Here is a 12,331-nt window from a genome sequence, read left to right as displayed (position 1 = left end):
TGTTGTACAGCCTGCCGAGTGATTTCTTACAAGCCCGACCTGATGTAAACCTACTACATGTATAAACAATAACTTGTGAATCACTTGAAAAGTGTTTTTTACCCTCCTCAAAGTTTTTGGGTATAGGTTCAACGCGGCGAGAATATGCATTCACTTGAAACACTCACTCGGTTCGTTTGACACCCCCCTTTGGATAAGCTGGTGATATGGCGACGTACAGTATCTGGTCAGCTCTATTTATCTTGACGACCAGTATCTGAAATACTGCCAGACTGGATTTCAGGCAGTCTATTTCACAAAATATTGTGGCGAAAATATTCATTCACTTTCACTCACTCCGTACGTTTGTCACTTTTCTCTCTGGTCGGATAAACCATTGATTTGGCGACAGGCGGTATCTTGTAAGCTCCATTTATCTCGACGATCAGTGCCTGAAATACTGCCAGATACAGCAAAATTGTCTGGTCAGATTTATTTATCTCGACGATCGGTGACTGACTGAATACTTTCAGACAGCATTTCCGGCAGTCTATTTTTTCAAAATTTTCTGGGGGAGGTCCTCCGTAAGGACTCCCTACTTTGGCGCTCGTGAGTGGGTTTCCTCGAGGTTTGCAAGTCCGTTCGTTTGACACTTTATCTCAACGATCAGTGCCTGAAATATTGCCAGGCGGCATTTACGCCAGTCTGTTTTCAAAAACTTCTGGGGGAGGCCCCCAACCCCTAGTTGAAGCTCGTGCCTTTGCTCCCTTAACCTTGGAATTTGCCCCAGCTTTGCCCCCCCCCAACCACCGGCAGCTGGCGCCGCCACTGTGCCCTACTCTTATATCGAATTCCAACTGCCAAGGAATCGTTTACGTGCACGTCAATGCATACACGGGACCTCGATTTTTGTCCCATTCGAACGACTAGACAGCTGCCCTTGTCCGGAACTCCGTCCTGCACCACACGTCGGAAAATCCACAAGAATTGCGGAAGCGTATACAGTGTATCAATTCACTATATCTCCCAAAAGCTATTTTGTCAATTTTCAACACCAAATATTTCTTTACATCACATGATAATATACTCTTCAAAAAAGTATGGGATATTCAGTTGCAAATACCTATGCAGGTTGTGATATGATAAATAGTCATGGAGACTTGACATGCTTTGAGAGTATATTCACAGATGAAGAACTTATCGCCCCAACAGAACCACTGAGCTGCACATGCTACACGCAATAGCGCCATACACGTGTGAGGGGTTAATTGTCAAATTTGACACTTCAAGGAAGGGTTGATGAAAACTGTGTCACAGTCTGTGATCAGCAGACTGTGGAACCGGTACCAACAAACACACAATGCTGATGATAGACCTCGTTCAGGTGTCCTAGAGCCACTACACAAGCCCAGGACCGATACATTCGTACACAGGTCCTGCGAAATCGAGGACAAACGGCCAATCAGCTTTCTGTAAACTTGTACCAAGTTACAGGAATTCGAGTTACGCACGAAACGATTAGAAATCGGCTACATGCAGCCCATTTGCATGCGCGACGATCGCGTGCTGTGCCTCCATTAACTCGCCAGCCCATGGCAAACAGACGTCAATGGTGTAGGCAGCGTAGAAATTGGGATAATCGTCGATGGGCGCGCGTGTAATGTTCTCAGATGAGTCCAGATTTACTCTGGATTTCACCGATAGGCGTGCTCGCGTTTGGAGGTGTGTAAATGAGCGTCATGTTAACAAACGTCAGACAGCATGACAGCTTCGGGCGTGGGTCTGTTATGGTGTGGGGAGGAATCACCATGACTGGCAGAACGAACTTGCATATTGTTCAAGGAAGGGTCACTGGTGTGTACTACCGTGACCACATCCTGGCACCGATAGTTCTGCCCTTTGCTCAACGTGCAGGTCGACGTTTCATCTTTCAAGATGATAATGCCCGAGCCCACCGCGCTCGTGGCGTGAATAACTACCCCCAGCGTCAACATATTGTCCATATGCCTTGACCAGCAATGAGTCTTGACCTTTCCCCTATAGAGCATGTCTGGGACATGATCGGGAGACGTGTTCGTCGACGTCAACGTCAACCGACAACACTGAAAGAATTGGGGGTGGCACTGCAAGAGGAGTGGGGCTGATTGCCCCGAATAGAGATTGGACGGTTGATTAGGAGTATGCCACGACGAATTGCTAAATGTCTGAGGATTGGTGGAGCAATTACTCATTATTAAGACAAAAATCAAAAACGTCCATTTTCACTTTTGACGGTGTATCTCTTTGCGAGTGAAATGGGGCCGTCAAATAAGCCGCCCATATGAACTGTTTATGTTCATGTGTAGGCAATTGGTCTGTTTATAACATACACTGGTTACCTCTAATAAACACAGCAGTGCCTTTCCACAGTCTTGTATTGTTTCTGAATATCCCCTACTTTTTTTTTAAAAGTATATAACCAGACACTTTCTATTTTAAATAATTTGTCACTATTTTGTTTACAGAAAAATCTCAGCGCCACCCAGTTAACCAAATGACAGAATAAATTTGCTAATATGTCTATGTTTACTAGTTGTTTATTAAATTAACTTTAATTTTGTTTTCAAAACGTGCATTGTTCTAGAAAAGAAATGGAATGGGTTTAACGTCCTTCTCCGCCAACTTGGCTAAAGAAGCCGAGCTTAAGCCACACAAAGTGATACGTGGGAAAATGTGCCCGGACAGCGGAGCTACGGCTCACTCTGATCTCGAATTCCAACTGTCAAGGGTTCTTTTAAGTGCACTCCAGTGAGTAAACGGGGCCACAGTTTTGCATTCGACTTGAACGACAAGACATAGTTCCTTGCCAGGCCCTCTATCTTGCAGTACTGACAAGCGGAAACCATGCTGTAAAATCCCAAGGAACTTTCTCGGCCAACTCAACCCCCCCCCCCCCGCTTAGCGATTCAGCCACCACGACTCCTGGGTTGAAGTCACTTTTTTTAGTAAATAAACGTTGTTCTTGCTGAACAGGTAAGCCTCCATGGACTACACTACCAAATTATATAGATACCGAAATGAAAAGTAGGTTTAAAATACAACTTTTCTGAACCAACCAGGTTGGGTATATGTCTTTAATGAAAATGATTCTAGAACAGCGTGCTATGACTTATTATTATTTCGAATTCCAACCGTCAAGTCTTCTTTTACGTGCAAGTCAGTGTGTACACAGGACCCGGGTTCTTCGTCTGATCCTGCAGCACTGACAAGGGAAATTCCCGCTGGAAAATCCAAGTAACTTTCTCGGCCAACACCGGGATAAGATATGAGAATAAAATCTTTTTTATTTTTAAGATACATTTCTAACGATAAACATTAATAAACAGACATTCTTATGTTTTCCAGAACTTGTAAACTATTTAATATTTCCCGAGAAATCTGGTTTTAGTAACTGTGAATGTGCCTGATAAAACGTTAGAATCAGCAGTTTTCTTTTGGTTTGGTTGTTGACCACCAACAAATAATCCATATTGTCCTGAAATAAAAACACCAACAAATAATCAATATTGTCATGAAATGTAAATATTAAACTCACTCTGTCGTGAAATATATTATCAATTTATAATTAAGGTTATCCAGACATGCAAATATATATCCTATAGTTCTATTGTCATGGAAATTATCAATCAATATTAGTTTAAAGTAATTTAATTTAATTCTGAAACTAACCTGGATAAACCATCCATCCACTGTTATCTTCCATCCATACCGCCATATTTTCACCTTTAACTCTAAATGTTACTCTTATTTTATTCTGAGCTATAATATACTGTCTCTTAAAATCCACTAATTGTAGTTTAGGTGTTGGTACTGGACTATTTTGCCAGTTGATATAAACTTGAATAACCTCATCAGCTGATATTTGACCATTATTATAAACATCTACTGATCCCTCTACATCATTGCCTGCTAATATTGACTGACTAAATTGTAGATTAGAGTAGGTAAAACTTGTATAAGATAAACCATAACCATAAGGATATAGTGGATCATAGTTAATATATCGATATGTTCTACCTTCCATAGAATAATTTACCATGGGCGGTATCTGAAAGAGGAACAAAAAGTGGTATCATGTGTGACAGGAACAGGGGTTGTCTTGCAATCGATATTTTCAATAGTTTAAAGTTATTTCAAAAGTAACAATCTGACCAGTGACACTGGAATTTAATTCCCCCTATACCGTAATCATTGATATAAGAATGACACCATGTTTGGCAATATGTAGTTCTGTTTGTATTTTTTTAAAAACAGAAAAAAAAAGATGACAGAAAAGAGGGTATATCTTACTTGGTTTTCATTCATTGGCCATGTACACGGAAGTCTGCCAGCAGGTGCCGAATTGGGACCATTCATTGTAAGCACATTAAATAAAGCTTCTCCAGTAGCTTGAGAAGGGTAGAAAGCTTCTAAGATAGCAACAACTCTAGGATTACTATCAGCCCATGTTATATCAACCGGTCCGGCATTAAACATAATAAGTAGAACGGGGGTATTAGCTGGACCTAGAAATATAAACAACTCTAGGATTATGTCAACAGGTCCAGCAAGTTACTGATTATCATTATATATCAACATATCATGGCCAAAAAATATAAAGAACTGTAGGATTAGTTATATCAAAACTAATATTTAGTAGTCTTCGCTGTCATGGTAAACTCCAAGTTAACAAGTCTCCATTGATGAAATCACATCTACACGATGTTTAGTTTCCGCAAAATTAGAACACAACTTACTATTATTAACAGAATCTTGAAGTAGTTCTAATTGTTTTCCAGGTAAAGCTATATTGGGTCGATCATAAAATTCCTTTTCTACGGCATTTCCTAAAATGAAAATTAAGAAGCCAACAGTGGGGATTCTGTCCCCCGCCAAATATAGACGACACGTATTAATTAATTGCACATTTATCTTTTTGAAAAAGTATCAAGCAATCGAACTGATTATCTATGCTTAGTCTGAGCAGAAAATGTTGACGGTCGACCTCAGTCAAGGTATTGAAGTACCTGTTAGAGAACTATACACTAAGTTTCATCACTCACCAGTTAGAATCAAAGTTATCTTGTTCCAAAGCATCGACTAATAACATTGCTTAGCTTTAGCAGAAAATGTTAATCAATGAACTCAGTCAAGACATTCACATAAAAATGAACATCTACATCAAGTTTAACCACTCTACCTCAGTTAAAAGCGGGGTTTTTATGTTCCAAAGTATTAACAAATCAAATTGCTTAGTCTTAGCGGAAATTGTGCATCACATACACCAAGGTTGAACATTCTACCTCAATTAGAAGGGGGTTTATTGTGTTCCAAAGTCTCGACCAATCAGATTGAAGTCTTTACTTAGCCTAAGCTGAAAATGTTCATCATCGAACTTAGTCAAGGTATTGATGGAATGAAATTATGCAAAACATTTCACTTCTCTCACTCAATTAGAATCAAATGTATCGAGCTCTAAAGTATCGACCAATCAAACTGCTTATCGCTCTTATGATCGAACTTAGTCAATAGTATTGATGTAACTATACAATTAGAACCAAAGTTATCGTGTCCCAAAACATCAACCAATCAATTTGCTTATCGCTATTTAGCCTAAGCAGAAGATGCTCATCTTCGAAATATGTCAACTCATTCACCTAATAAATGAAATGACACGGGGAAACCACGCTGGAAAATCGGGATGAACTTTCTCGGCCAATGCAGGGATCGAACACCCGACCTCCAGGCTAGCGAACCAGTGTCTTACCCACTTAGCCACGTGATCCCCCATTCACCTAATAAATACCTACACCAAGTGTGAACATTCTACCTCAATAAGAAGGTGAGTTATTGTGTTCCAAAGGTTTGACCAATCAAATTGCTTATCGTCCTGCTTACCCTGAGCAGAAAATGCTCATTATCAATGTATTGGTGTAATGAACGATACCCCAAGTTTCATCACTCTCACTTAACCAATCAAATTGTTTATCTCTCCTTTGCCTAAGCAGAAAATGCTCATCTTCGAACTCCATCAAAGCATTCTCCTAATAAACACCTACAAGTTTGAATATTCTAGCTCAATTAGAAGGAGAGTAATTGTGTCCCAAAAAGTGTGACAGACTGACGGACAGAACCATTTTAATGTTCCCTGCTTTATTCCAAAGGCGGGGACAAAAATAGTTTGTATTTGAAGTTTTAATGTTGAGAAGGTAAAGGTATTTATGTAATAATTAGAATTTATAATTCAGGCTACGTAGATATTTCATCCCATTTAAATAACAGGACAATTTTTTTTATAAATCTTAAAATAACTTCATAATAACAATGTTTTACAAACATTTATATGTTGTTATTTATATTGTATTTGGTGCAATATTTAAAGATTAAATTATTTAATTTATATTTATGCGTATAGAAATGAAAATATTAAGGGTAATATTTGTTCCATTACCTATCTAACCGGGTGACTTAGCTAACTAATTTATTTACCTAATCCTAAGCATACGATGACCAGATCAACTCCTTGAACAGCTTTTATTATACCAGCTTGGTCGTAATCTATACAAGTAGTATTTCCATTACATCCATTACTGTACTGAACAGTGTTTCCTAATCTAGAGAGGTTCATTAAAGGTGTAGTAGTATATCGTGGATCTACGGCTGGTGAATAACCACCAGTCTGAACATGTGGATCGTTTGCCGCCGGACCAACAATCTAGAATCGCCAACAAAATATAAAATGAAAACATGCTCTATCGTCAACAAAATATGAAATGAGAACATGCCCTAGATGATTTATATCGCGATCGAATACTACTAGGAAGAAAATACTGTAAGTTTATTGGCTGTTAAGATGATTCGGAAACCACTCATCAAGATTCCTACCTAAATAACTAATCAGTAGATAACGTGGGATGCTATCTCCATCAAAATATAACTACACTGTAGGTAGAGTGTGAAGATCTGAATTTGAAAAGTCAAACTAAACTTTGCGACGAGTCCCAGATATTGAGAATGTGTCTACTGGCCATACTGCTGAGACAGCAATTAACACATTGTCGGTAGAGTTCACAACCTCTCCTGTTATTTATGACCATCAACTAGGCAATTCATGGTCGCTTCGTCAAGCGAGCGACAGTCAGACCCCATAAGGTGTTGGTACCAAGACGTAAAAACTTACAGCTATTTTATGGAAGATCCCAACTCTTGTTGGAAGAAAATTGTTTAAGTTTTTCAGAAGAACCATAGTTTTCATGGCTGTTTGAAGAGCAATTTGCCTATGTTCTGGACTTTGTATAACTGACATATCTAAATTCGTGTAGGGATTCATCTCTGGTGGATCAAATTCTCCCAATCTCATTCTGTTATACATCACGGGTTTCATTAATTCTCTTACTCTTGTTTCACTGACTCTACCACTACTAACAGCTTCACCTAAATAATAGCCATATGTTTAAACTCCATTATGGTATCAATATTCTACAACAGTTACCTGCCTTGAAAAGAAGATAATAAACCTGGATTTTGTAACCAGTTTGCACACAAAATCTAAAACCATTATTATGGGCAAAATGTGCTTATGACTAAATTCCCTAGTTACCATTAGTTATGTTGCCTAGTGAGATGACAGAGTGCCATGAACCAATAAAGGGGGATAATAAATTGTGTTTAGCATCCACCTAACGCAACCGCAACAGTTCGAAACTGTCATCTACGTGATTAAAGCATAAAAGCACAGGTCCCTTCAGCAATTTAAGAAGTCGTAGAATAAAGGGATAGTATTGGATCGAATCCCCGACAGGCATAAATAACAACTTTCGACAAACCAATTGATATGCTATCTGAACGGCAAAGGTTCTGTTTATGCTACTAATTGGATACCTCTAGCATCTCTTAATTTTAAGGCCTAATGCACATCGAGAATTTTCTACCAGTTTAGAAAAATTTAAAAATCGGAAAATGTAATTACCGTACCTATATGGTCGTAGACTTTACTCTTAGAGCTTGAAATCTCTATGTTACAGCCAGCTTCTAAACTTGCAACAGCAGCATCCAAAGAGTTGTTCACATAGTGATGTGCAGTGATCATATATTCTAAAGCTACATTATCACTGATAACTAGTCCTTCGTATCCCCATTCATCTCTCAGTATGTCTGTTAAAAGTTCTTTACTAGCACAGGATGGTACACCATTAACGCTTTAAATATAGCAAGAATGACACCCTAGTCAGACGTGTAGCCTAGTTAACGGGAAAATGGCGATAACACAGTGCATAATTGACGCATAGATTTAAGAGAAATTAAAATGAGACTTCACTAACAAGGAAAAGGATTTCAAGAGGGTCCCTCCTTGTGATGGGAAAATACGCCCTGCAAGGTGACAATATAGTTTAACATAAAATTGATTTGAACAATTCCCAACGCTATGTTACGTGCTTACCTGGAAGACGTTCAAATTACAGATTTTCAGTTAGAAATTGGCAATTTGAGATAGGTTTGCTAATCCGTCGATTTCAGAAGTCCTTATTTTATGTTAATCTATATTGCAGCCTTGTTGACAGTGAATGAAGAAACGAGACATTATTTAACCCGGCCAACAAAATACCTCGTTCGAACAACATGGCAAAAATGGCAAACGAGACATTTTGAGATTTATAGTGGTTTTCAGATTTCATAGAGTAGTTTTCAGATGTTCAGCGGATCAATGCTTCCATGTAAGTAGGCAATGGTCTGGAGTTATTTTGAATATGATATAAGTTAATTAGAAGGACTCGCAATCTATGCCTCATTTCAAATTACCTCGAATAGCTGCACATGATACTGTATGTACCCGCATTTACACACGTCCTGAAAGCTGGTAGAAAGGTTGTTCTCAGATCTCTCATCGATACCTACAAAATACGTACACTAATCATTCCATGCTATTTCGAATTTCGACATTTAAAGTTTCGTGTATAAGATAAGCTTATATGTGCCTAATGTTTGTTACCAGATAATATATGTTTACACCTAAAACCACATTTCATTTGGACCATTCTTTATGTGTTTCGGTTTCTGTGCACATCTTATTCACTTTTCGTTTTAGTGCTAGCACAGTTTGTAGTATATTCCACTGTTAACCATCCCCCTTAAACCAGCCCAAATCTGTTCAAGAAGACTTGGGTCGGTAATATTATGACACTACTATGTATTAAATTACTTTAAATTAGAGGATAAGTATAATGCTGTACCTCTGCATTAAATCCAAATCTTGAAACTGGAATATCTTCTGGTCCGGTATAAGTATCAAAATGTTTACAGCCAGTACTTGCTAAAACATAACGTGGGTGCTCTCCTTGTAGACCTCGAACAAAAGCCTCAGCATAAACTCCAGTAAAAAATGGGTCTTCTCCATAGGTTTCCTGTGTATAAGAAGGCGGACTGATCAGTTAGGTTTCTATACACAATTCAACTTTATTTGTCCAAATTAATATTTAGATAGAATACTATTTCATATTAAAAAACATTTTCTAAAATTAGCGAAATTATATCCGATTTTAAATACCGTTACACCATAAGGACCGTTAAGTTCGAATTTCGTGAAAATCGGACCGAGACTGTCTGATGAAATGCCCCCTCCCCCTTTACGCATATAGTATAAGCATGTATTACCAAGGTTGTTGGATCCTCTAGAGGTCACAATTTGTATCAGAATTTAATGAAAATAAAAATATGTTTATATCACAGAGCGTTACCTCCTGGATTATGGCTCTACATTGTACGAAAAAATAGCTCGTTCTCTGTCCATCTTTTGCAAATGTGGGCGTATAGTCACGGCAACCGCTTGTTATCTATTGCTTTAAGATAATACCAGAAAAAAACGTAAGCTCACGAAGTTACCAGAAAGACTTCCAGACAGCTGCTGTCTATTCCTCGTGTGTTAGAAAATAAAAGTTTTTGAACAGACAAATAACGAAATAGCCAATACTGAAACATTTCCAAATTTAAACAAAGTAAGGACACTTATTAAACGGAATCTGTGTTATTATACAAACTTATCATTTTAAGTGCATTAATTACAATGAGTACTTTTTGAAACCTCCTTATTATATAGATCCATTGCATACTATATATAGCGCTTTCCGGAGGCTAAATTATGATATTGCACAGTTTTAACTCTTGTAGAAAATGACACAATTTAAGAATGCTTTTTATGTAAATATTTATCTTGGACTTACTTCATTTCGACCCCATCTTGGATCTCTCATAATGTTGATAACGGGTGAGCAGCAGCTTAAGCCAGTTCCAACATTGAAATTTCCTGCTTTGCTGAACATGGTATTCTTGGCTCTAATCTCTATACCTGTTGCTCGGGAGACGTCATAAATCACTTCAGGACTACAGAAATATAATTTATGAAATTGCGTTATTTCACTGTAATGCCACACGGCTAAAATTGACTGTTTTGGTAGGGATAAAGATGTGGTAATTCTACATTTCGCAAAAAACCCATTGCTTTCTAGCAGATGCAGGAAATCGTGGAAAAGTCTGTGGGGGTAGCTAATTAGTCCTAACCCATGGGATCCATGTCGTAATTGCTATTGAGCTTGGTAAGAAATTCGAGGAATGCATCGCACGGCTTTTAACCATTAGTCTGATTAAATTGTTCATAAAGGTGTACATCTATTTTTTCTAATTTAAGACAAAACTATACCTGAAGGCTGCTGCTAACCCAATGGCTTCTGGAAATCCGGTTCCACCTTGCTGTACATCGCCTCGCAGACATTCTGTCCACCATTCAAATGGCTTGATATCAAGTCTTGGGATCGCATCTGTTCCGCCTTTGCCTTTTGCCATTTGACCGATCATCTCCGGTAAGGTTAATCTGCCAACTAAATCATCTACTCTTTCTTTCCATGTTAAAGATACGTTATAGAAAGGGAAATCTGGAAACCCATAGCATGAAGCTAATAATACAATTAGGAAATGATAAACTTCCATTTTTACCAAGTGAATCTTGACAATACTTATTAAAACTGATACGTTTTCCATATGGTGTGATTTATATGCAAAGATATATTTCAAGGTCAGCAATAATACATATGCGCAAGTCAAGACAGGTTATCTGCGATAAGACGTAGACGGTCTTTTTTATATTTATTTTCCCACAATGCTTAGTATTGTAAATAAAACAGTAAAGTTATTAAGATGGTACATTACAAGTTTGTTCAATTTTCAAAGAATCGATCCATCAGACCGTAGTACAAGGTGATCCATATTGTCTTGAAATAGAGATCGATATACCAATTATAAATGTACTAAAACCTTACTATCTTCAATATTTTATTAATCACGCATAAACAATAAAATTTATGCCATAATTATATTAGAAGAAACGGCATTAAATGCATGAATTTAGCGCTAGGGTCAAATTTCTTAATATTTAATATAACACTTTTCGGCCATTCAATTTTGACAATTGTCCCGCCAATGTTATGAAGCAGAAATTATAGCATAGAACAGTTTTTGTCCTAAAACATTACATTAACATCAAATATAATAACCAAGATAGGAATTATTACGTACCCTCTTTGTATATATCTATACACAATGACCAAGTCATCATCATTGTTAAACGAAAACACCACTGAATGTATACTGTCGATCATATACCTAATCCAAAACATTAACAATAAAGTAACAAAATTAAACATTAATTTACAAAATTAAACATTAATTTACAAAATTAAACATTAATTTACAAAACTAAAAATTGATTTACAAAACTAAAAAATGATTTACAAAACTAAAAAATGATTTACAAAATTAAAGATTAATTTACAAAATTAAAGATTAATTTACAAAATTAAAGATTAATTTACAAAATTAAAGATTAATTTACAAAATTAAAGATTAATTTACAAAATTAAAGATTAATTTACAAAATTAGATATTAATTTACAAAATTAAAAATTAATTTATAAAATTAAATTTTAATTTATAAAATTAAAAATTAATTTATAAAATTAAAAATTAATTTATGAAATTAAAAATTAATTTATGAAATTAAAAATTAATTTATAAAATTAAAAATTAATTTATGAAATTAAAAATTAATTTATGAAATTAAAAATTAATTTATAAAATTAAATATTAATTTATAAAATCAAAAATTATTCTACAAAATTAAAAATTATTCTACAAAATCCAAAACTAGAAATTATTTTTCAAAATTAAATATACAAATAGAAAATCTAAAAAAATAAAAAATAATAGTTTGTATTTGAGTTTTTTTATTGGTAAATTGTTACACCAAGATAGCATAGTATAGTATAGTATATTAATAGACTATTAT

General features: G+C 36.3%; 1 protein-coding gene across 1 annotated transcript; it reads right to left on the bottom strand.

Annotated features, from left to right (window-relative positions):
• Positions 1-3,377: 3,377 nt before the first annotated feature.
• On the bottom strand, positions 3,378-10,977 carry LOC130010499 (uncharacterized). The gene is made up of 11 exons (XM_056099030.1): positions 10,691-10,977; positions 10,215-10,374; positions 9,228-9,398; positions 8,797-8,888; positions 7,972-8,195; positions 7,178-7,431; positions 6,487-6,712; positions 4,755-4,844; positions 4,309-4,523; positions 3,688-4,066; positions 3,378-3,493 (listed from the first exon to the last, which is right to left on the bottom strand). Exons 1-11 carry the CDS (start codon positions 10,975-10,977, stop codon positions 3,378-3,380), a joined length of 2,214 nt encoding a protein of 737 aa, XP_055955005.1.
• Positions 10,978-12,331: the final 1,354 nt, after the last annotated feature.

The sequence above is a fragment of the Patella vulgata genome, chromosome 2 (assembly GCF_932274485.2).
Source record: "Patella vulgata chromosome 2, xgPatVulg1.2, whole genome shotgun sequence".
Taxonomy (NCBI): Eukaryota; Metazoa; Mollusca; class Gastropoda; family Patellidae; genus Patella; species Patella vulgata.
This window is presented reverse-complemented; position numbering and strand designations above follow the sequence as displayed.

Excerpts from the sequence above, each read along its gene's own strand:
- LOC130010499 (XM_056099030.1), bottom strand. The coding sequence starts at position 10,977 with ATGGAAGTTTATCATTTCCTAATTGTATTATTAGCTTCATGCTATGGG. Across the intron at positions 6,713-7,177 it reads GGATCTTCCATAAAATAGCT|ATTGTTGGTCCGGCGGCAAA; the intron begins GTAAGTTTTTAC and ends TGGCGATTCTAG. Across the intron at positions 4,067-4,308 it reads GGCCAATGAATGAAAACCAA|ATACCGCCCATGGTAAATTA; the intron begins GTAAGATATACC and ends TTCCTCTTTCAG.